Raw genomic sequence first — 25,567 nt, 5'->3', positions numbered from 1 at the left:
CCTCGCCATGCAATCCAATCTTCCCCTTTATTGTAGACGGCGCCATCCACGTCTCTGTTGCGCACATGATAATAGGGCGAATAACGGATAGAGTTGCAGCTTGGCTTCGTTGGTAATTTTTGCCCTACGAGTTTACATATAACAAAAAGGGCTTGAAAAGTGTGAAATTATGGGATGTGCGAAAATTTCTACATGTTTTCATCATAATCATTATATGTGTGGTGTTTCTCAAATAAAGTCCATGAAAGTCACGATTACAGCAGATCACCCTTTCATGTATCTCTTGATTGGATAAAAGGGTCTACTTCTCCTTATTTTTCCTATAATATGCACCCAGTTTACCGTATTCGTATATCAGAACTTGTCGCTTCAATTCGCTTTTCACTCATCTCCCCTCCAGATCCGCAGTTTCCACCGCCTGACGCAGACGTCGCCCGCGGCTTTGGTTCGAGGGCAAGAAAGAGGCGGGGTTTCGATGATCCAGGCGGTCGTTGGTGCTGCCTAGCTGGTGAAGCGGCAGCAGTAATTACATGGCACGTTAAAGGCAGGCCAGCAACGGCCAGCTGATTTTCATGAATACTTCTTGGCCCGCACCCTAATGCTGTGATTTCAGCTTCCACTGCGCCTGCACCTTGCGGCTTGGTTTCCAGTAGGGCCGATTCGAACCTCCGATCGATTGTAGACACAGTGGAACTTCTTACCTAAAGCGCTACACCGCTCCCAGAAGAATAAAACAAACTGATAAGTGGTAAGCCTTGTCCTAGCCATGTATGTTCTTTGCCTTAATGGCAAAAAACATACATACCTAGGACAAGTACGAGTACTTTGCAGTAATTCTCGAGATTTTAACAGTACTTGAATTATTAGCAAAGAGAGTGAAAAGTGATGTAGGGAAAGTTTAAAGGCAGCATACCACGAATAGGTGCGGATGCGGATCTCAGGTGGAGCATCTGTATACGGGGTCGTGGATTATGGAGACGGGATAGTTCCGCTCATTTCTCCCTGCATCACTGCAAACGGCCGCCTCCAGAATGCTGTTTTGTACGACGCCCTCTATTGCAACGCCCCAAACCTTGCGCCGCCTCCGCCCTGCGAATCGTCGAAAATCAATTCGGACTGGCTCGAAACGGGAAATCCATATCATGCCAGGTTCATGAGGTGATGCTTTTGAACATCCGTATTGAAGTCTTCTTGTCATGAATAAAAGTCTCTGAATTTAGTGGGTTACACTAAGTGACAGATTCGTAAGTTAATAGGTGCTCATATCCGCAAACGTATATGGATAAAAGAACATGTATTTAAGAATAATAGAAGGCTATCGCGCGAAACTAAATTTTAATACTACATTAGAGACGTGGAAATGGGCTGAAGTTTAATCTTTATAGTTGTCCTGAGTTTTGTTTAAGTAAGAATAAAGATCAGAAACGGGTAATCAGAAACTTTATTTTTGCGAAATCTCTTAACGTTACATCTTGAATAGTTGGTCATCGCAGACACAAAAAGAGCGCAGATCGCTTCGTCTATCGGGTTATAGATTATGGTGCGGTTATAAAAGCCGCGGTTCTAGCATTACGCCGTCATTCCAGTGTATGTCGTTGTACAGTGAAAGCGCAAGGAGCGGATGCAGTGAAAATCATTTTATGCAACATCCGAGCTTACCATAGCTTACTGTCAAAAAGTAGCTGCCACAAGCAGAAGGAAGCTGACATCCCTGGTACCCATAGACAACATGGATCCAGCAGTGTAAGTTAGCCAATATGTTTGGAGAGTTGGCGTTCGCAGCGGCTAAGCCCATAGTGACTTCGCAGGTTGACCCCCGCCAATTTGTTCTTTTATTGCAATATGTGTTTATCAGCCTGAACGTCCGGCTAAAGTCGGAATTCAATGCTTTTTTTTTTTGGTGTTGGCTTCACTCGCCTTCACCGATCAATGAGAAATAACATTAGCGAGATTTTTTTTTGTAAAATTAGAATTGTTTTTCATCAACGCTTTCTTCCACTTTTTTACCCGAAAATTTGAGCATAAATGAAAGATTGGTTTTTCCCTAAACGCGTCAGTTCTATATTTGGAGACTAATCAAACTTTTACATCTATGTTTCTCTCAAACTTCCACAGTTTGGAAACATTATTCGAAGCATGAGTTTCCTCCGTTTTCAACTATTAGCAAGAGTGATGTGCTAACATGGAATGACGTGAACATCACTATCGTAATGGTAAAAATAACGTTCTACGTCTGATCGCGTAAACCGTTGGCTACTATGTATTGCATTTAAACAGCCGTTTGCTCTTTTTGAAGAAAGGATGTTAGCAGCATCAGGGAGACATGGTGAGAAATAGATACGAAGAAACCACAGAAACCCATTCTACAGCGTTGACGCTCAGAGGCAGTGGAACCCGCCCTTCCCTACTCTATAGCTTTCTGGTAAAGGCGCACCGTTCCGACCCCGTGGGACCCGTCCCACCCCACTTTACAGATGTCTGGTCCGAGGCACGAATTCGACACCGTAGGACCCGTCTCACCTAATTTTACTGCATTGGGGCTCCAGTGCACCAAACCGACGCCATGGTGTCCGTCTCCCTCTGTTTTTGGAATTTCTTGACCGAGACACACATACAGACGCACTCACGTGACAGAATAAGTTATTATATAGCATGATAGTTTGCAAATTTGGAAGTATACATTCATACTAAAGTTTATTTACCCTCACTAACATATAACAGAAACAAACTTGCCTCATCAAGGCCAACATACATGAACGCATAACTCTGGCAGTATTCCAGCGGTAAAGTGCTCGCTTATCAGTTGCATGGCTAAGGTTCGACACATCACCGGCGCAGAGTTTTGCATCAATAAGGGGTATTTTCGTCTCTCTCTCTCTCACACACACACATACACACACACACACACACACACACACACAAACTCTTTGCAGAGCGTTAAAAAAAGATAAAAAGAGCTCTAATGGAAGAATGGTGAGCATCGCGCAATGCTAAGCATGTCGTCCGCTTCCTCATCTACAGTTGATCTTATGGATTCGATCAGTTCTAGACCTTTCTGTTCAAGTAATGCTGAGATCAAACGTTTAAAAAAACTTTGCTTCTTTTCTTGCCATGTTTAAATTGCGTTCTCTAACATTGTCGTATTTCTCTGAAACTTCATTTCTTTCGGAATTTATTTCTTTGGAACCAAAGCCACAACTTATACTTCTAAATAGATAACATCAGCAAAACCTGGAATAAAATCGTTAGAAAAAAGTAATGTCTAGGAAATATATAATGGTTAGATGGAAATGCAAGAAGAAATGTTTCAATCTATTGCACTTTTTCCACATTTTTTCTGTTTTTCTTGTGCTTCCACAGTAGTGCCCATCCAGATGCTTTTCTGGAAGAGCCATACAATGCCCGAATAGAAAGCCTACTGATTAGCCGAACACTTCTATGCACTCATTCACTTTCTTTAGAAAAACCACTGTGCTTGTGCAGTCTTAGTTTATAACTTAAAAAAGTGTTTAGCTAACAATAGTTTAGTTAATAAAATTTGGAAGAAAACTTCCAAGCTGTCTCCGTAATCGACGTCGATTTGACGTCGGTGCACCCGTGTCACCCCCTTTTTGGAATTTTTTTTTCCGCACACATACACATACATACGTGACAGACGAAGCTCGTTATTATATAGCATGATATTGAGTTACTTAGAGCGGGTGTGGTGTAGCGGTTAGAGGTTCCGCTTCCTGCACGATCGATCGGAAGTTCGAATCCGCCCTAGTGCTCACCAAGCCTTTCATCCCTCCGAGGTCGATGAATGGGTACCAGACTTGCCTGTGAGGATAAATACACTGACGTGACACATCGGCTAGCCGCCGCAAATCATTGTAGAGGCCAATTACACTTTCGGAAACCTCAAACGATTCTAAGTGAAGGGAATGTGGGGGTGCATCCCAAGCGAATTGATTAACGCCAGACACTGTATCCTTTATGGATCTGTAAAAAAATAACATAAACTGTATGCAAGAGTGGCCGCAGGGCTTCAGAAGGAGTTCAACATGACTATATATATATATATATATATATATATATATATATATATGTATATATATATATATATATATATATATATATATATATATATATATATATATATATATGTATATATATATATATATATATATATATATATATATATATATATATATATATATATATGGCTATCTATCTGCCTCCAGGGCACGAATTCGACGCCGTAGGACCCGTCTGATCCAATTTTACCGCGTCGGGGCTCCAGCGCATCAAACCGATGCCATGGTTTCCGTCTCCTCCTTTTTTTTTGGGATTTCTTAACTGAGACACACACATACACAGACGCACACACGTGACAGAATACGCCCTTTATTATACAGCATGATAGTTTGCAAATTTGGGAGTATACATTCACAAAAAAGTTTATTTACCCTCACCCTCTATGAGAGGAACTAACTTGCCTCGTCAAAGACAACAGACATTTCTGTGTGGCTTTGGACAATGGTGAAGAGGTAGAGTACTCACCTATCAGGTGCATTGCCATGGTTCGGCACCTCACCTGTGCAGAGTTTTGCATCATTATGGAGTACTTTCGTGACACACAGACAAACTCACATACACACAATTACTACGCGTTATTATATAACGCGTTATTATATAACTCAATTATATATAGCATGATTGAGTTGCCTACAAATTATGTACTGCTCTGCCACTGAGCACACGATGTGCAGCGATAGAAAGGTGTGTATATGTACATATACTTCGATATCTGGGGAAACAGCAGAATTCCTGTTCGTAACAATCATGCTATTAATTCCATGAGAAAGGGATATCGTAACAGTGTGCCTCGAGGGGGCAAGGTGAGGAGGGAAGAAGAGGTAGCGGATTGGCAGCCCAAAGCCTCCGTAACATCAATGGTACCACGTAATTGCGAACGAAGTCAGCATGCTTGAAGCAATTTCCATTAGCTACCACACTCATGTGGGAATTTAACTCGTACTGTGTGTAGCAGGTCCGCTAAGGTGCGAACACAGTAGTACTCATGCGATCGAAGCTGTCTGACGCTTGCAGGTTAAGTAACACAAGACTTACCGGAACGAGAAATTAATATTTCAAGGCCCAACCGGGACAGTCATTACATCGAATTAGTGAAGAAGGAGGTTTTTCACAATTTCTACTTTGACATCTTCGATAGCCACGTCTACTCACCAGCATTTGAGAAAGGATGCGCACCTCAGAAATCCTCCTTCCAAAGAACGTCTGAACAACCAACCCCAATCCTCATCAACCCTGACAAGGCATTTCACATACTGCATGTCTGAGCCTAAAATTCCTAGCAGATGGAAGACCAGGGGAGCTTTTTTTTTATTCACGAATAAGAATTCGTATAACATCGGAAACTATTGTTCAAACTGCTTGATGTATCTCCTACACAAGCTCTTTACAAAAATGTCCCTAAATAGAACTGAAAAAGCATTAGATAAAAGTAGCCTTGAGAGCAAATAGAGTATCCAAAGACATGGTTCAGTACGATTGACCACACATGCATACACTGTTCCAGAACTTATCAGAGCACCACGAGATTGCACGGTGCCGCTATATTTCCCTTTCCTCGATTTGAAGAAGATGTTTGACTCAGTTAAGATGGAAGCCGTCATGGAAGCTTAGGACAACCACATCCGAAATAGGCAGATCATATTCCTGACAAACCTTTACAGTAAACGATGGCCCGTATGTGTTCCATGTAGCAGAAGCTATGACGGAATTCAGCCTGTTCTTGAAATTAGGCCTCACCAAGCGTATTTGATATGCGCATGAGAGTGGTCTTTGTGGATATAGTGTAGAACGCTCATAATTCATAATAGGACATTCTTCTTTTTCTCAAAAAATCCTCCTGTGAATCTTTTCTGCAGCTGGTGTTTCCCAAAAGTTACTCACTGTGTGATGCACATAGACCAAGCCTCAAAGTTTTGTCGTTTTTTTCAAGCATTCCTTTGATGGCTTCCGGAATTCGATCCAGGTTTGTACGTCCCGCACAAGGTCATAATCCTTTGAAAAGGAGATCGTGGTCCACGTCTTGGTATTCCCCGAAGTGTCAGCCATCTTGGAACAGGGAGTCCTCCAAGATGCAATCGTCACATACGGCTTCTTTCCTTCTTCATTGCCGAGCAGATGTTCTTTTCCATTTTGTGGGTGAATAGTATTTTCGCTCGAAGAAGACAGTAATCAGAATCATTGCAAAAGGATGGTATTTCTGGGAAATCAAGCAAACACCACCTTCGATTGCTGAGTATGTGGTCGATCTCCACAAGAGTCATGTTGTTGGACTGTTTCCTTGTCCACAAACGATTACCTCTCAATTCTCTCTCGAAAGAGAATTCCTACAAAAGAGGCGCGAGACAGACATCACCTCGGCAAAACGATTGCCGTTTTCGTTCTTTTCGATTTTCCATCTCATCACCCTGTACTCCTCTTCTGTAGTGCTTCCTATTTTGGCGTTAAAATCTCTAGCAACGAATTACGAAAGGAATTTTCGTTGGGTATCAGTCGCTCTAGCTCCTCATAAAACGCGTCCACTCAGACTTGTCAGCTGTTGATGTTGGGAAGAAGTAATAGCTTTAGGTTCAGAAGATGAAGGCGAAGATGTTACACTACTATAGAGGTAGTAGTAAGTAAAATGTATGTGAGGACGGGTCACACACGTTTATATACTGCCTAGGCACGTGAATTTGTCGCGAATGAACAGTGCAAATCCGCGCGTCCACATAGTTTGGCGCGTATCGCATGACGATAAGACAAGATTAAGCATCAATTCTGGCTTGAAACATTACGTATTTATCAGCAACATAATGTTTCATTGATGAAGAACGAAAAGAAAATCGAATTAAGGAGTAAAAGCGAGAAGGAAGATGTGCAAAAATAGAAGGATGGCTCTAAGGAACCAATTAGGTGCTACCAAATAGGCTATCGGTAGGCTAGAGCAAGCATATCCCAGATCAGCAGTGATCACTGATCTCCGTCCACCCTTTGAAGTCATGTTCCCAATATTAGGTTGGTGTAAAAATAATGTGAGTTTCCAAAAATTCACTTCGAAATACTATAATTCGCCTCAAAATGAACTCGAAATAAGAACCATTACAGTCTCTGCCAACAAGACACATGGCTGCTTATTCCCGATGCATAAAAGTCCAAGCTTTTGGAGTCCACAGCAGGGTCAAGCGTATGTTGAGAATTTCTCAACAGGGGGTCGTAAGAGGGGGTCGGAAAATTAAGAGAAAATTTAAGTAGGGGTCGGAAAATCAGAAAAAAATGAAAGGAGCAAAGAGAAAAGGAAGACGGGGTTGTCGTTTTCAAACAAACACATATTAAGGTGTACAAAATGAAGTGTAATTTAGGTATGCGACATTCAGCAGAAAAACAGGAATGAAAACTGCTTCTTTTCAGACGTAGTGCTGAAACTTGAAGGATGATCAGCGGTGAACGGCATGTTTTTATCGCATATCAGAAGATATTCACAACTGAAACGTATTCTAAGGCTTTTTTCCAGGTCCCGATATCTGCGACTAAAAAATGGAAGTTGTCTCAAAGAAGAAAAAACGTCAATGATACACAAGTCTTTCACAGGAAACGGTACTAATATTAATTTTCGTCGATCAGTGAAGGGGAGCGAAGCGAACACCACAGAAAGTCCGAAGTCCGGCTTTAGCCAGACGTTCAGACAGGTTTGTATTGCAACAAAGTGATACAGTTGACTTCCAGGAAGGTTCAAAGAACAAAAAGGCAACCTCGTAGCAACGTAGAAAGTGAAAAAAAAAACAAAATGAAAACCCTAAAACTGAAGCAAAAACGTAGAAGATTTGTACAAGAACAAAACAACATCAGAAAACATAAACGAAGTTGAAAACGTCCCAAAATAAAAGCTAAAAAGTGTGAAACGAGAACCTGGTCGTTGGAAGACTTATATTTGTGATTGAGAAACTATATAGTAGATATATATATATATATATCTTTGTATTTATACAGATTTAATGCACGTAAGATACTGCAATAGTTTGTAAAAGTTCCGATTTGTTTTACACAAATAAAAACTTATTTTCTATTTCTAGCATTTCGTTTGCAATCGCTTGATGTACCTCTATACGTAAGTGATCGATGCTCCGTACAGAAGCAATACCAGTAATAGCGTGCTCCTGCGAGGCATGTTTTGCACCTCATCAGAGGATGAGGGCCGAAGATGGACAATCTAATGGGTGTGGCATAACGCAAACGCAGCGCAATGCTCTGTTGACGATATTAACTGCTGCACAGCGCAATTAACGATCGCCGTTGCCAGTTGCTTCCCCTAAGGATAGGTTGTCGCTGAGGCTGGGAGTACCTAACGATACGCACCCAAGAGAATCGGCCCCTTTCTGTTCACTAACGCCGGGTGAAGAAGTTGAAGTTTCCGGTGCATTTCGTCCAGTCCTTTGCAGTATTTCTCTGCGGTGATGGTTTTGCTAGGATTCATGAAGCTGAAGTGGATTACACTTGTAGCACACCACCAGACAGTCATCGTGGTCTTCTTTGGATGCATCCTTGGCTTCGAGAAGTGCTTGGGACCTTCAGGCTTGTCGGTCATTGAGCAGGACGCTTCCTGTTGTCGTGAAGGATCCACTTCTCATCGCGCGTAACAATCAACAACGATCAAGAAATGGATAGTTGTTGTTGCGAAACAGAAGTGCTGAGCATAACTCAAAATAGCGGTTTCCTTGGGACTCGCTCAGCTCATGCGGTACCCACTTGTTCAACTTTTTCAACTTTCAATTTTCTTCATAATGGCGGACGACTGCTGAATGGTCAACGCCTAGTGCTTGGGCAACCTCTCGTGTTGTTTTAAGTGGATCATCTTCGATGATTGCTCAGCAAGTAGTCGCCAACTTCAAAGGGCGGCCGCGAACTTCGAAGCTAATATCGCCACAACGAAACCTTTGGAATCAACGCCGTGCCATGTATCAGGTGCTGCTTCCCTTACTCCAAACAGCGTTGATGTTCCGAGCTATCTTCGCTGCAGACCTGGCCAGCATGAACTCCTAGAACAAGGTCTTGCTTGGAGACATTATCTTCTGTCTCGGTACCGACCAAATACTGGCTCTCGTTAAAAATCGCTTCAGCACTAATAAGCACGACGAAATGCGCTACAAAACACTATACAGATTCTAGTATTGAAGGTGAGTGTAACCGGAAAAAATTTGTGAATATAAGGCAACGAAAAAAGCTCATTATTTTTGCACCAACCTAATACAATGACATGATAACAGTTGCCTTAAAGAGAATAAAACAAATAATGCTGGCAACGTCGCAACTATAGGAAAGTGGAATTTATGTAAAATGAAGATTCATTGGAACGTTTAGCTGAATATTGGGAAACAAATCAAAAACTGATTATTTGCTTAAGAAACCAGAGTGTGCGATGCTATCCGTTCAACTCGTGAAAAATGCCAATCACCATCCAAACTGAACAGTTTCCCATTCGGCTTTCTCGAAAAAGTTTCATTCAAGGCCTCCAGATCAGTAAAGGTGAGCAGAAGCCACAAGCGGAACTTGGGGCCCGAACCATCCAGGACATTTTATGATTTGCTCCGTGTAAAAAAATACTGGAGATGAGTACTCATTATTCCCATTATGTCTTACTCTTCCTATTATCTTCAATTTGTGCCTTTTCGTGGACCAATAGCTTGGTATATCTCCATACTTAGCAAATCGATGCTTCCAAACAGCCGTTTGGTCAGTATAGTAATGAATATCCATCGGAGTGTGCCCTTAAGAGATGCTTTAGGAGATACCGTGTTCCTGCCAGCCATTTTTCCCACATTACTAGACGATAATAGATGGTAACTTACTGATTCATTAACTTTAATACACTGAAAAGCAAAATAAGATTTGTGATGTGTCCGAAAGAACAAGAAAGATCCAGGTATTTCAAAATTCAACCAAAATGCTACACCTCGAAATCTCTCATACTTCAGTGTTCTTCATCATCACAAACATGGACAGCGATTGCAATATATCTTTACTGTAAGCATCGTTTGTAAACTACGTAAGCGAGTTGCATCGTTAACGTGGGTGGGACGGGCATAAGCTAGGGGCAGCGCAATGGTCTTCTGATCCTGTTAACTGCTGTACACATCACAATCACCGATCATCGTTGCCAGCCGCGTCCGCTGAGGACACGTCGCAGAAGATGCCATTTTCTAACTATGCGCATCGCAGAATTGACTGCAACTAGAATATATTCGGGTTGTCAGTACCGTGTACTGGTGTATAAAGAATGTTATGTATTTGTTGCATGCTGTTACTGTGGGTAGTAGTTTCATAATGATACACTTTCAATCTCGTAAAATTAAATTCGAATTGTACTGGGCAGTCATGTGCACGCCAGCTAGTCGTGCGGCAGCCACGTGATATCACGCAGGAAGCACGCTATATAAAGAGCTCGCTCACAGTCAGGAATCAGTCAGTCGGTTCGCTAGTTCAGTGCGACACTTCACAGCGAAGAGCCGTTCGAGTTGAGGGTAAGGACCTAAGCACTAGTACAGTGCGATCGAGACCATAGTATTTTCAAGGAGTGGAGACGGTTGTGGCCGAACCACTAGTGAGTGAGAGGTCGTCGACAGGACTCTTGTGGTCTCAGCGGGAGGACCCAAGCCTAGGCCTTTGAGAAGGCGTGCGTGGCGCCAGAGCAATTGGTGCAGTAGTAGCTGCACCAATTGCTCTGGCGCCACGCACGCCTTCTCAAAGGCAGACAACGCAGAGCTGTAGAACCGTTCGGAGCGGCAGCGCTGCATAAGACAACGCACCTGAGGGAACAGCCAAGTGGGCGAGGTTGCGCGTGATTGCCCACTTATACTTTTAACCCTCTAATTGTATTTGTGTATTGAGGATAAAAGTTAGCCAGCTACCTTGTGTATAGTGAAGAGAATGAAGGGACAATGTGTTCTACTATCATTACTTTCAGGGGATGGAACACTCTAACTTCAACAGGGTTAAAACGGGATGAAGCTACATGAAGCTGCGAAGCGCTGCGGTGGAGCTAGCGTTGTTATCGAGTTGGGACCATCGCGAACTACAGCGGTGGGTGCTAGCAAGCATGCCCCTTGATCGTAGCCGTTACCGCGCACACTTCGAACACAAGATCTTAAAAGATATTTCGACCAAAGGTGGGTTTAAAGTGTGAGAGTCATAATCAACAGAAAACATACATTTGTGCTCGAATTGAAGGCGTGTGCGGCTCTGTCCGTCCAATGCGATATATTTGGCGAAACGTCGACCTCAACAACACCAACGTCCGAGGACTCGTCGCTCATGGAAGTAGCACGGCATATCAGCTCTTTTCGTTCAAACGAACGTTTCTCAGCCTTTGTACATCCTTGCTTGTCGAAACCTTAAAACAGCAGAACATCAAATAAACGTGCAATAGAAAACTCGGCAGTGGCAGCCATTAGGAACTTTTGAATATTTTTCAGTAGCGTCGGCGAAAGGAAGATCTTTTAATTTGTTGGAAAATGTTGACGTTATCTTCACATTGACGTCATATTTTTGACCTACGGTGTAGGTAATAACAACCACTTGAACAGAACGGCAGTGTCCGTAGAGGCTGCGTATCACGAAACTGACATTGTTGGGATCTCCCCACGAATAGGTAGCGAAAAGGATCTAGGAATGACAGGATATGCGAATGATCACGCTCAATTTCGCCAAGTAATCTATGAAAAATATTTAAAAAACAACTCTGGTTGCAGCCGAGTCTCCTAAGATGCAAATTGTTGTACGATGGATACGCTGGCGATTTCGCCGTCGTCCAACGTTTGCAATACAACTAATATAACGAAAATAAGCAGCAGAGGAAGCCCTAGCTGGACAATCGCAGACGCATCGCATTGGTATCGTCCTACCACCCGTAATGAGTTGCATCGTTAATGCGTAATAAAAGACACGGGCGCAGCCAAAGGTCGTTTCACACTCTTTTCCATGGATTGCTAAAGGAAATTGAGACTCATCATAGTTCTTCATTCTCATAGAACTCATAGTTTTGAACAACACCCCTACATCTATCTACCCACTTAGAAATCTTAACATCGTCCATCTCTTGATAATCTGCACTCAATAGGAGAAACCACGACTACGTGATTCTATTCACGAACTATTACACGAAAAAAAAAAACAGAAAAAAAACAAAAAGATAATAGGTTTGACAGTTTTCCGCGTCATTATAATCACCTGCTAATGGGCCGTTACCTCACACATTACAAACTATTCTTTTAATCTTTTCTCACTATACAGTTCATAAAAACTGTCCACTCCTATCCTTTCATTTCCTTCTTCTTCTTTCAACACAAAACTAGGAGTTGCGCGGAGTCAATATACTTGTCTGGGGATGTCTTCAATTGTTACGCACCCATACCCTAACTCACCTGTCCACCCGCTGCGACGGGAAAGGTTCCTACGAGGCTAAATGTAAGTGTCCACGAGACCTTCAACGGAATCAACGCGAATGGACAATAGATCGAACTCGTGGATGAGATGTTGCAAAAGCCGTTTGGACATTCAACTCCTTAACAATGTGCCTGTTGTCCGCCTCCACTACCTATGGAGTCAAGCTGCAACTCTATCCGCTATTCGCCTTGTTACTATATACGGCGAAGGGGAAGGGGAAGCTTGCATAGCATGGCGAGGAAGCTGCTTAGAAGGTTGTTCGGTTACATGGCTGCTGAGAGTGCTGTTTGGCATCTTTTAACAAATGATATCTCACATTGACGAAAAGGGTGCAGAAGTGGTCTTCGTGCACCAGCGAATAAAGCGAAAACATTAACATCTCGTCCAGTTCTGATGTTTTCCAGCAAGCCGTCTTCTTACACATTTCAAATATTCTAACACTTGCTTGTACGTTTTGTCCAATAAAACTTCATATAATTCTTTAAACTCCTACCTATTTTCTACAGCGTTTTTTTTCGCATTATTTACATCTATTTTCTGCATAAAATCAATGCAGCAGGTCAGGAGTATGAATGGCGAGCAGACACCACTATATCTTCGAGATTCGCATTTAGGCACAATGCATCTCTCCGAGGTATTGGTCGCGCCACACCAGGAGTTGGACACATGCCACTTTTCCTTAGCTACAAGTGCAGAAAATACTGCTTAGATAGCAAAAAAGCAAAGAGATATGGAGTAACACCGATCAGTGGGACATTTTCTAAACCATCTATTGTATTCCATAGGTGGATGGGTGGTTTCCATTTAACAAGTCAGAACAGGAAAATAAACATTTTCGTTCACATTTCTAAACGGGATTTCATTGGAATAAACTTCTTAAACAACTCTAAGTTTGTAAGTATCACCAGACAAGTTCCTTGCTGTTCGATTCAAAAAGCGCACCGTAAGAGCTGCAGACGGTGCGAAATGGAATGGGTGCCACCAATACGTGGCACACACAAGATTCGCTCTTGAGGTCCATTCGTTTTCGCGATCACGTCTGAGCTGACGACGCAACCTCCTTCTCAGACACTCCTGGCTGAAGTCAGCAGCAATGCGTCCGACATATACCGAACTGTTCGTGGATTTTTGACATCGCAGATGCAAAGCCGGACCTCTTCCTCGGACTAATTGAAAGTAGGAGCGTTGTCTTTGCAGCATCCTGAACACATTTAGTGAAACAGTCAGCGTCACGCATCGTCTTCTTGGTTCATTACCAAATATCAATCAACACGTGTTGGCAGAATTTCTTCCTACACTCATCATCTTTCAGACCTGTCAAGTTGAGCTTCGGTTGATATGGAACTCCAGGACTCCTTTTCTGGAACCGTATCGTTAGGCTGAGAGGAACTGAGAGAAGGAGCGATGGCCGAAATCGAACGCGACATCTTATACAGCCGTAAATTTCCGGATTTACAGAGGTTTTTTTGTAATATCACGTTATAGTGATGCAAGAAAAAGTTCACCCTTAAGAACTATATTTACGATCCCTTCTCGAACTGTGAATTTCTCACATTAATGATTTCATTATAATGATTTTTCACAAAACCAACGCAGGCCACAGCTAACATCGCAATACGTTGCCTTCTTAGTTAATTAGTAGGTTTTACTTTGGTTTTCTGTTATCCCATCATTTTTCCTTCATTCTTAAAGCTGTAACGCCTTTTTTCCGTTATTTTCCCTTGAAATCTTCATTTACAAACGAGTTTTCATTACGGAGTTCGTGTCTTTCTTCACACTTACTTCATTACTTTATAAGTTCGTTTTATCAGCCTAATCAAGCAGAAACATTACGTGAGCCTTCGTTGGAAGGTGGCAGAGACTAAGGATAGACAGTGCGCCTAGACAGGCGTAACAGGGATCACTGCAGCGGACACGGACATCGCTGCGCCTAATGTGTTTGGGATCCTCCTGAGCGCCCCCAGCTTGACTGAAGCCACTTGCGTCGCAGTCAACGGCCGAAAAACGGTAAATTCGATATTGCTCTCGAATTGAGATTCACAATGACTTTGGCAGAAAGATCTCAAACTAAAGCAAGAGTGAAACTGCATCAAAATCGCAATAATAATAATAATAATAATAATAATAAGTTCCATGATTACTTTGTTTAACTATTACCTGAAACAGTTTTGTGATACTCTTAAATCACGTCAATTCACTATCCTTCGCTCTATTAAACTGGGAAAAGTAAGCTGAAAAATATGTGTAGTACAATGTCATTATTAACATTTGACGCAATCTTACCCTCGTTCGATGGATGCAACTTCATTGAGTACACAGGAGTGTACATAAACGGTCCTCCAATAGCAACTTTTTGCGTCTCGTCTACTTCCTCAATTGGTTGTGGTCCGGCAACAAATGGCTTCAAAACGTTTTTTGAGTCATACGTAGATAACTCTCCAACTGTTATGGGTGCTTCAAGAAGAACAATGTTTCCTAGTGAAAGCTGCAACAAATAGGTCAGATAATAAACTGTAACAGATGACAAGTCAACTTGTTTAATTTTATTTTTACCTGAAGAGCATACTCTACCCTAATGAACGGTTGCTTTCGTTGCACTGCAGTTGCAGCAGACGGACTATCTGCTACAACATCAGGAGATAGGATATAAAGTTCCTTATTCATGAAATAATCTCCTGAACTTATTCATGGTATTTATAGCTCAAAAACTGGGGAACCGCTATATTACCTTTTGTTGTGGGACAAACTGAAGGGATCGTTAACATATAAAAGTCGTCATTCTCAAACTTTCCATATCCTCTCACGGATTCGGTTATTTCAAGTTTTCTGAAGTAAAGAGTTCGATATGGAGAGGTAGACTCCTTCTCACCGCCTCCAGTACAAAGAACTCTGTCCACGAGTCGCACTTCCACCTAACCAAATCTTTATTAATTTTCATTCTAACGCTGGAAATGGCCTGCAAGCAGCTCACATGCTGCAACATATCTTTTGGGTACTTGTTGCTTATTTTTAGGCTTCCAGTCACCATCTCGCCAGGTAAGTAGCCAGTCTTGGGCAGCGACAACTCAGCCATCAACTGAAACCGATGAAGATGACTCATAAAAACTAATAGATGAATGATGGCTTAATTCTTATACCTTTCCCTTACAGCAACATTTTCCATAACCCACAGTGTCTTTAACAGTAAAAGATTCTCCTTCCACAATATGCTCATTTGATGGAGATACAATGGAAAAAGCTTTTTTCACGTAATATTCTTTCTGGAGAAGATGTGAACATAAATCTGTGGATCCATGCATACGTGCCATGTGATATAAAATTCCCACCGTCTTACCATCAACCTCTTCATGCACCAAAGTGGCTTTGATAAAATATCGAATGAACGCGTAGGGCCCTTCATAAGATGTCGGACATCCCTAAAAATTTCCTTTCCACTTATTACACGTACATAACTGATGTCATTGCAAATGTGACCTTCGGAAGAGGACATTCGAAAGGAAGACTGTAAGGAAATCCACCAATCCAGGTGAAATGGCCTGCCTCCGTCTTCCCAGGTGGCCGCTCAAGAAGTGTGAAGTCCTGATCGAAGTAGACCTGAGCGTTCCCAAAATAAAAGTAATAAGAAAGGACTATGCAATACCATGCAACAAAACAACCGAAATCATTGCTAGCTACTTGACTGGTTCCTGCACAATGTTATTTAAATTTGTTGAGGAAGCTTGATTACACTTTTCCCTCTTCATTCTTTTTACAAGACTCCGAGCGCACTATGCAAATTCTAATATATTTCCACAAATGTAGCCCTCCTTCGCAGCTGTTTTCTTCAAATTTTTCAAGAGATGCTTGTATGGAAAGAGTACTCTAGAGAGCTCTCATAGAGATGTTCCCAAACATGTGCATCATATTAAAGTTTGTCTTTGAAAGTACTAGTGGGCAACGAAATATGATTCATATGTGAAGCCGGCCCTATTCATATCCCAAAGGCATATCTGCACTTCAAAGTAAAAACAAGATCAGAAAATCGGCAAGAAATCAAGAGTTTTCAATAAATGACAATCAGAATACTATGAAACTATCCCACTCCAACACTTTGAGCAAGGTAATGAAAAAAGACAACATACGAAATATCAATTTCGTAAAACTTAAAACCTGATTTGTGCTCTTCCTTGATTTTAGAACTTGTGTTCGGATCACACAAAGTCAGCATGCATGCGATAGTTGACGCCGGTGCTCCGACCCGCTTCACTTCTGAACGGTTGGCAGAGAGATCCTCATCTTTTGAGTTGCACCTCATGAACTAGAGCCCTTTCACCGGAGGAGGGTCAGAGTCCTCCCTATGGCACCTATGGTCACACCGATCCGTTACATACGGAAAGAAATAGTGATATTAGATGAATTCAAAAAGTAAGATGAGCAAAATTCCTCTTTCGAAGCGTCGATATTAGTCAGCGCATTCAGTAACATACACAGTGTAGGCACACGTTTGTTAACACTTCAATCTTTGTGTTTTTTTTTTAACTTAAAAAAAAAACCTCGCAAGAGCAGTAAAAATTTAGGAGGGCCAAATTGAGATCTTAAAGAAACACAGTTAGACACAATCGTTTGCAACAATCTTGGCTCCGACACTCACATAACACAAAAATGGTACGTGGCCTAATTGGCCCTTCAAAGTAATTGTTTCTGACCTTATGCTTGCTAGCACCTCACTGGTCGGTGCGGTTCACAGTGCTCTCAATTCGATCCCAATGCTCCCTCAACCGCGTCGCTTCGAGTGCAACCGCTTACGCAGTACCATCATACCGTTTTAACCCTACTATAGAAAAATCCATGGATCTCCATAATTAGAGAGTCGCCTCCAACAAATAAGCTTCATTTATTCATTTGAAAGGATGTCACGTTCTCCTTAAAAATCCGTGGGGTTTGAGGCCTGCAAACTACTTCTTTTGTTACAAAATTATATGCACGAGACGGTAATAGCAAAAAGCGTCCAGAAAACAGAAGGGCTGGAATGGCAACGCCAAGAGTGACGGGGTTGCGGGGTTCTTCTAGGCTGCCGACACGAAAAAGGAATGAGATGACTATCTCAACTTACACCGCAAGTACGCACGCATCGGAAGTGGCCTCTGAAGATCTGATGAGGCAGGTCATGAACACGTCATCGCACTGAGCGAGACGAGACGACGACACCCACTAAATGCTGTATATGACACTGGAGAAGAACTGTTCTCAGCAACATGTGACATTTGAGAAGCTTGGTAATTTGGTGGAGTCGGTGTCCTCGTCAACACGAGTATGGCAAAAAATATCGACTCTTCTAACAAATTATGACTCGAATCGGACGTTCGCAGATAAGAATATGTGGTCAGCTTTAACTATCTTCGTCGCTTACGCTTCAAAATTAAACTACGAAGAAATGGAAACATTCTATATGAATCCAGAGAAGTTCTACAGAGATGATTATACCTTCTACAAAGCCAGTCTTGGCAATTTCAACGCCAAAATTGGCCTCAGAAAAACGCTTGAAAAACTTCACATCGCAAACGACGGCCTTCAATGGAATGAGCAGGTAGAGAGGCTTTCCGAGTTTATCATGGCAAGTAGAGGCATTCGTGGGAACTCGCAATTCTAGACGCTGGATATGGGAGTCATCAGGTGGAGGGTACCATAATGAAACTGATCATATCATCGTCAGTTAAAGATTTTCTTTGACAGATATCGCTGTTGTAGCAAATTTCTATGTGGCATCGCACCATCGCGTATTTCAAGAAAGATTTTCAGATAGAAAGGAGGAAAGGGCGCAAAGTTCAGATAGCGTGGTCGCAGATCTATAATTAGGTGCCACCTTTTCTCTTCGCTAGTCGGCTTTTTGAAAGATACCGCAATGGACAACATCGGCGACGAATGTGATTGGCTTGTAAAACATCTTCACGTCACACAAGAAAAGCAAAGGGTTTCGAAAGCGACAAAGGACGCCTGTCTCCGAAAACTCTAGAGCTACTAGGTCAGCATGGAACTGCACGACCTGCATGTAATGAAATCAGCTCGCAAGACGTTGCAGAGACGCAAGAAAAAAGACCTCAAAGAGAGAACAGCAGCATTATTGGCAGAAGCAGCAGAGGCGAGCAAGAGCATTCGCTACGCCTGCCGTAACTTCGCCAGTCGTAAAACAAAAGTGAATACTCTCAGGAACCCAAATGTAACAAAGCATAAAGAAGGGGAATGGAGAAAGTCACTCATTACTTGTACTCAGATTTCTTCGGCAGCAACGTCCACCTTCCTCCTCACCATCTGAGGAAAGATGGAGATGTTATCTCAGAGATCCTCCTTTCCGAAATTCAAAATGACATCAGGTCGGTGAGGAATCGTATTTCACCCAGTCTCGACAGAATCAAATCTTAACATCTGAAAAACTTATCGCCAGTCCTTATCAACACACTGGCGAGGTTCTTCACTTGTTATATGTCGGAATGCAAGGTTCCTAAGAAATGGAAAACCAGCAAGACCGTGCTCTTGTATAAGAAGGGAGACCCACAGGACATTGCCAACCTTCGCCCAATCTGCTTACTGTCTGTCATCTACAATGCCTTTACCAGAGTAATCCTAAACAGGATAGAAGGTGCATTAGATGAAGGGCAGCCATGCGAGCAAGCAGGGTTTCGAAAAGTGTTCAGCATGATTGACCATATGAACACCATTCTATAACACTTAAACGTTCGTGGAGGCTTTGGACAACAAAAAAAAAAGTCCCACTCCACAGATAACGATACTTCGTGAGTTATACATGTCAAGTCAGTGTTTTTATCCTCCCAGACAAGTCTGCTACCAATTTATCGATCCCGAAAGGATGAAAGGCTTGGTGAGCACTGAGGCAGATTCGAACCATCGATCGCGTGGCTACAACGGACCTTTAACCGGCTGCGCCACACCCGCCTCGTATTATGCTTTACGCAAATCAAAGAGGGGATTCGAAGTTCAGTCCTGCGTCAACAATTCAAGATCAGAGAAGTCGTCGCAGACGCTAAGAAAAATGAAGGTGGGGAGTACGCGTGATGCGTTTCAACGTCAACCGTTGGACCGGAGCTGTGAGTGACTGAATACCACCTCATATCAAACGCACCGCAGGCAGACCCCCGACCCGAGGGTGCGTATCGTTAGGTACCCGCAGCCGTCGTGACAACCTATCCTTAGGTAAAACGACTGGCAACGGCTATCACTAATTGCGCTGCGCAGCAGTTAATAGCGTCAACAGAGCATTGCGCTGCGTTCGCCCTATGGCCCGCCCATCACGTCGTCCATCTTCGGCCCTCATCGTCTAATGAGGTGCGAAACATGCCTCGCAGGAGCACGTTATCTCTGGTATTGCTTCTGTACGGAGTATCGATCGCTTACGTATAGAGATACATCAAACGATTGCACACGAAATCCCAGAAATAGAAAATAATTTAATGTAATAATAGTGTTTTATTTATGTAAAACAAATCGAAACTTTTACAAACTACTGCTGTATCTTACGTGGATTTAATAGTCTGTATGAATACAAATATACTTCTATATCTTCTATATAGTCTTTTCAATCACAAATCTACAACTTATGAAAATCAGGTTCTCGTTTCTACACCTTTTAACTTTTATTTTGAAACGTTTTTCTTGTAAAAATCTTCTACGCTCTTTCTTCATTTTTAGCATTTTCATTTTCTACGTCTTTTTCCACTTGCTACTTTGGTACCTTTTCGTTCTTTGAACCTTCCCAGAAGTCATCTCTATCACTTAATTGCAATACAAACACAGCACATGACCTTAGTGACGTGGTGATGGATGGGCGTGACTTAGTGATCACAGGTGGACTAAGATATGCCTGCTCTAGCCTACCGACAGCCTCTTCTGCAGGCATTTATTCGGCTGCGGGTATCTAACAACCCACCCGATGGTCAACCTTATTACGTAGTCCTTCAAATAGAGATAAAGCTTCTTCTGCAGCAAATTCACATGATTTGCACCATTAAGTTCGTTTTAAAATTCTATATTGAAACATGTGACTTTCTTGGATTCTAAGTAGTTGTAAGCTGTGTCACTAAAGAATGTCCTGTGCTCGTCGAAAATCCCTGCACATAACTTAAATCACCAAAGGTGTAAGGATATGTCCACGCACCTTAGATGTGTCTGAGTGCAAAAAAAAACACGAACAGGAGACCATAGATAATCAAGGTGTGAATCAAACTAAACGACATTACCGAAGCTGGCACTCAGGTAAGAAGTAAAAACGAAGAGAACAAGAAGCCTTCTCAATCTACAGTAAGATCTCGCACACCCATCTATTTGGCACTATTCCATATCCTGCGAGACTTGGCGTCTCGTGTGAACTGTCTATTGACACCGAGAGATCAGAGTACCTCAGGTCGACAATGTCGGGCAGTTCAGCGTGACGAAACGGATAGTTGTTTCCATAGATTCCATGCTCCCTCCAGGCAGACGACTTTTCAGGTTGTGAGCTTTGGCTGTGTTGGACACCAGCAACTTTTTGCAAATTTTGATAACCTCACCCATATAACTGTGCAAGTTATATAGTTCGCATATGTCCAGAGCGTATGCTGAAATGCCTGATTACATTGTGTATAAGCAGAGCCATCGCGAGCAAGTACCGATCAGACTCATAACCCAGCCCCTAGAGTTCCTACAGAACGTGGCTCAGATATTAAGGGGATTAAGGGAAAAATTCTGAATACATGGACCCGCAACTTTTATCTGGGGGTCGCTTATCGCAGCACTACGTATTTTTTGCATGTACTTTGTTGCTGGGTACGCAATGTCAATAACACTAGACGATAGGAACAGAAGCACCAATAGGAAAGGGCAATTTATTCCTCAGTGTGAGTAACATCACATCATCCAATCATCGCAAGTTCATATGAAAACAAACTTTATTTCAGGAAGAACGGAAGACAACCGGTAGAATACACTCGAGTGCGGTTCGCGCGCAAGATCTATGGTCGATAATTCAACTTTTGCTGACACCTGGCCAAACACCAACAGTTCAGAAAGTATTAGTATAACAAGATAGAGCTGATTACTCAGACTTTGATAATACAAATTGTTGCAACAAGATGGAAAAAATAGTTTCTGAGGGGCTAACTGTGTCAGTTACCTGTTCTATGTTGTCTTTTTTGATAGGATCGTTCAGCCAGCTCGCACGTCCTTTCAACTGGAGTTTCACAGCATTGATGACAATGGAAGAACGCAGTTCTATACAAATTCTCCCCGTGAGCACTTCACCTCCTAAAACATGCATATTTCTTGGAATCTGCGATAATGCAATCCTTTGAGAAACTTTTTTTCCTTTGGAAGGATGATTTAAAGAACAATAATCTCCTACAATCAATACACATCGAAATCATAAGTTCGAAATTCGAAGAAGACTTCATAGACATCGTTGACGCGTACGAATGCGAAGGACGACAAAATTCATGTTGAGCACTTATAGGGAACTGGTAGCGGATGCTCACTGAAGTAATCTCTTGTAATGTGTAATCAACTGTATTAAGCTTGCACAAAATCCCGTTCCTATAGAGAAATTGGAACGTGAGGTTAAGGTAAAGTACTAGGTTAATTTTGAATTTGCTTTCCAATGATGCCGGGCACGAGGGTGGAACTTCTCAACTTTTATGCTCTCATAATTTTTTATCTTATACAAAACTTCCACAAAGTGTCGTAGTTATCTGGACCATTTTCTTCGCTTTTCAGCTCGTACTCCTTTTCCGGCAGTTATATGAGCCTCAAGGAGGTTACATGAAATTTCAGTCTGCCTTTTTATTGCCTGCAACGTTTTCGAGTATATCCGATAAAGACAATGCGAAAGTTGGAATGGAGCGACATGGGAGTGAACGTTGATGGTCGGCAGCTACACAATTTACGCTTTGCCGATAGCATCGTTCTGACAACATCTAGCAAGCGAAACGAATGCTGGCCGAATTCAACGAAACATGTGGATGCATCGGTTTTCAGCTGAATCTGCAAAAGACGATGTTCATGCGTAACGGATGGGTCTCGAATGCTTCATTCACGCTCAACAGAACAAACATATCCAAATACACCAGATACATTTATCTGGGTCAGGAAATAACCATCAAGAACGACCTGCTTCAGAATCGATGAGACGCAAACAGCGCATACGCGTCCGGTTGCTACATGCACGTGGTGGCCCTGCTTTAACTAGACGCAATCAGGCGTTCGAGTGTACGCAATGGGAACGTACGAGCTATATAACCCGCACTGTTATATGGCGAAATATTCCCATACATTGCAAAAAGCTGCTGTCGTCCAGCACATCGCCAAAGCCCATAACCTGAAAGGTCAACTGAGCATGGAATCTTTGACAACAACCATTCGTTTCTTTTCTTTTTTTTTCGTCACGCTGAACTGCCGAACACTATCGAGTGAACTCCAACAAGCCGCTCTATCCAGACTTCTGCGATATCTCTGTGTGCCCTTTGCTGCACGGCAGGAAACACGCATGAAAGATCGCCCCGTCATCAGCATCGAAAATTACACCATGTACTGCGGCGATGCTGATGGGAACAAAGTAGGTGGCTGCGCGATAGCTGTGAGGAATGATTACAAGAACCTGGTGGAGAAATTTGACGCAACGTTGGCTAGATGCGCCTTTGTACGACTGCGGGATTGCAGAGGACGTAAACTCTGGGTCGTAAGTGCTCACCTACGGAAACCGCTGAGGACAACTGTAAGGACGCCTTCTATGATGAACTCAAAGCGTTGATGTCTAAAATATCAAGCCAGCAAAAAAACGACCCAAAAGATGCGCCGCTTGCACAAGGTTGGCGCGCTCCAATCGAACTCGTTTTAGAAAATGCCGCGTCGGAGCGCTTGAAGCCGTATCTTCCGGGCCGTTTTTTTACGGCAATTAGGAAGAAATGGATAGAATCTCCCTTCTTTCTCTCCATAATCTACAACTTCGTATACGCATACCTGAAACATACAGCATACACCACCCCAGATTCGTGGGGCGGTGCCTTTAACCGAAAATCGACGTGGCAGGTCTGAAATACGAAGAATGCAGAACGAATTTCCGTCAACGTGTGTCTATTCATGTTGGAGTACGGACCAGGAAGAAGCTTTGCGGTGCGGATTCCTTTACGAAATGCATCCAGGACGCTGCAAAGGAAACGTTCTCCATTCAAATGCCGCGGAAGAAGTTTGCCTTTTCATCTGCGGAAACAATATCCACGCACAATTCTCTATGCGTCGCCCGCAGCACTGGCGATTTCAACCACAAAAAGTGTCTTAGAACGGAGTTGCGTCGTCAACTGCAACAAGACCGCAATAACGAGTGGACGTCGAGAGCGAAGGAGTTTGAAATGGCGTGGGAAGACAAGAACCTGCGGCAAGCCTATGCTTTATTAAAGTAGTATAGGGACAGGATGAAAGGATGTTCTCCGGTCCTAAAAACTACCATTGGAAAGGCTGTCGGTGAAGCAAACCTTCCAATTTGGAGGGATCACTTCAAGACCTTGCTGAACTGGCAAGCGCCGTCAGCTCTTGAACTCGAGCACGTTCATAGACCGACATAAACGGTTAAAAAGGAATCACCGATCGAATGTCTGGTCTGTATCCAAAGGATGAAAAGTGATCCGTCACGGAACCTAGGTGTTATCGAGAAATCTCCTTGTTGCGTGTTATGTACAAGGTTTTGGAGCAGATAATCCTGGACCAACTCATCAAACACCGCGGAGAAACAACGCGCGATGGGCAAGCTGGCTTTTGTCCTGGCCGATCTACGACTCACAAGATGTTCATCGTTAGGAAAGTGATTGAAATCTGACAGCGGTACTCGAAGCCAATGCAGTTAGCCTCTGTGGACTTTGAAGTCGCTTTCAACTCTCCTCATTGAGGCCGTCTTTTTAACGCGCTCCGCGCCAATGGAGTACCACGAAAGTTTGTTTGCTCGCTTGATGACATGAATCAACGAACTACTGCTGCAGTTCGAACACCAGCCGGATGTACAACAACGTTTGAGGTGGTAACTGGAGTAGGACAAGGGGCAGTGGCAGGACCCTTCCTGTTCAATTTCGCCATCGACGACATTATGCAAAGAACAAGAGACCAGTGTCCTGCCCATATCATTCTAGCACCATCAGGATACCCTTTGACCGATCTCGGGTACGCTGATGATATTGTTTTATTCACGGAAAGCACTACGAAACTTCAATATGTTATCAACCTTGTGTCGAAGTTGGCTACATCCTATGGACTACGTCTACGCCCTGATAAGTGCAAGCAGAGTTCAACGTAATCGTAAGTATCATAACGTAACGTATGGTAAGTGCCCACGCACCTACGGAAAGCGCTGAGGACAACAGTAAGGACGCATTCTATGATGAACTAAATGCGATTATGTCTGAAATACCAAGCCATCAGATGGTCATTGTCGAGAAACACGCAAATCCGAAGATGGGACTTGAACCACAATCCGATGTGCTTGGTAAATGGTTTTATCTAGCGGGGCGCCCGTCGGATAACGGTGACCGTTAGTCGACTTATGTGAACAGACGGGCTTCTTATCGCTTTCATGTTTAAGAAGAAACATCGACGCCATCAGCTCACGTGGCAGTGGTCAAATCCTTTAAATCCTGAAGACCATAGCAAGCGGAAGATCAGGACTCTTAAACTTAAGCTCGACTACGTTCTGACGAGGAACATTCCCCAGTGAGATATCCGAAAATCTAGAGCTGTTCTGGACGTCGCATTCGACTATGATCACCGTCCAGTTCTTCTCAGCTTCACGATACGGTTCCACAAAAGAAACCGAGAATTTCCCCCTTAAACGAAAATCGGCGTGGCAGGTCCTAAAGACGAAAAGTGCAGAAGGAATTTCCACTGCAGAAGAAAGCGTGTGTCCACTCATGTTGGAGTGCAGACCAGAAAGAAGTTCTGCGATGCAGACTCCTTCACAAAGTGCATCCAGAATGCTGCAAGGGAAATGTTCATGGTTTTATTGTCGCGTAAGAAGTTCGCCTTTGCATCTGCGGAGGCAAAATCCACGTACAATTCTTTATGCGTCGCC

The 25,567-nt window shown here is 42.9% G+C and overlaps 3 protein-coding genes across 5 annotated transcripts in view; 2 read left to right on the top strand and 1 right to left on the bottom strand.

Moving 5' to 3' along the window:
• The window catches only part of RB195_024223 (uncharacterized protein), a gene marked incomplete at both ends in the record, with an annotated part of 51,256 nt that overhangs the window by 19,381 nt on the left and 6,308 nt on the right, over nt 1–25,567 (bottom strand). For all 3 annotated transcript variants that reach the window (XM_064211922.1, XM_064211924.1, XM_013437901.2), the window contains 9 exons: nt 11,259–11,440; nt 14,776–14,977; nt 15,046–15,167; nt 15,221–15,404; nt 15,464–15,568; nt 15,630–15,752; nt 15,819–15,908; nt 15,967–16,086; nt 21,635–21,765. In XM_064211922.1, coding sequence (XP_064067803.1) covers nt 11,259–11,440; nt 14,776–14,977; nt 15,046–15,167; nt 15,221–15,404; nt 15,464–15,568; nt 15,630–15,752; nt 15,819–15,908; nt 15,967–16,086; nt 21,635–21,765 — 1,259 coding nt within the window. The remainder of the gene's footprint in view (nt 1–11,258; nt 11,441–14,775; nt 14,978–15,045; nt 15,168–15,220; nt 15,405–15,463; nt 15,569–15,629; nt 15,753–15,818; nt 15,909–15,966; nt 16,087–21,634; nt 21,766–25,567) is intronic.
• RB195_024225 (uncharacterized protein) lies at nt 17,696–18,121 on the top strand (the record flags this gene model as incomplete). The annotated part of the gene is made up of 1 exon (XM_064211926.1): nt 17,696–18,121. The coding sequence occupies one exon, from the start codon at nt 17,696–17,698 to the stop codon at nt 18,119–18,121; it is 426 nt and encodes a 141-aa protein (XP_064067806.1).
• RB195_024224 (uncharacterized protein) lies at nt 18,500–18,784 on the top strand (the record flags this gene model as incomplete). Its single annotated transcript, XM_064211925.1, has 1 exon — nt 18,500–18,784. One exon carries the CDS (start codon nt 18,500–18,502, stop codon nt 18,782–18,784), a length of 285 nt encoding a protein of 94 aa, XP_064067805.1.

This window comes from Necator americanus, chromosome X, assembly GCF_031761385.1.
Source record: "Necator americanus strain Aroian chromosome X, whole genome shotgun sequence".
In the NCBI taxonomy this organism is placed as follows: domain Eukaryota; kingdom Metazoa; phylum Nematoda; class Chromadorea; order Rhabditida; family Ancylostomatidae; genus Necator; species Necator americanus.
This window is presented reverse-complemented; position numbering and strand designations above follow the sequence as displayed.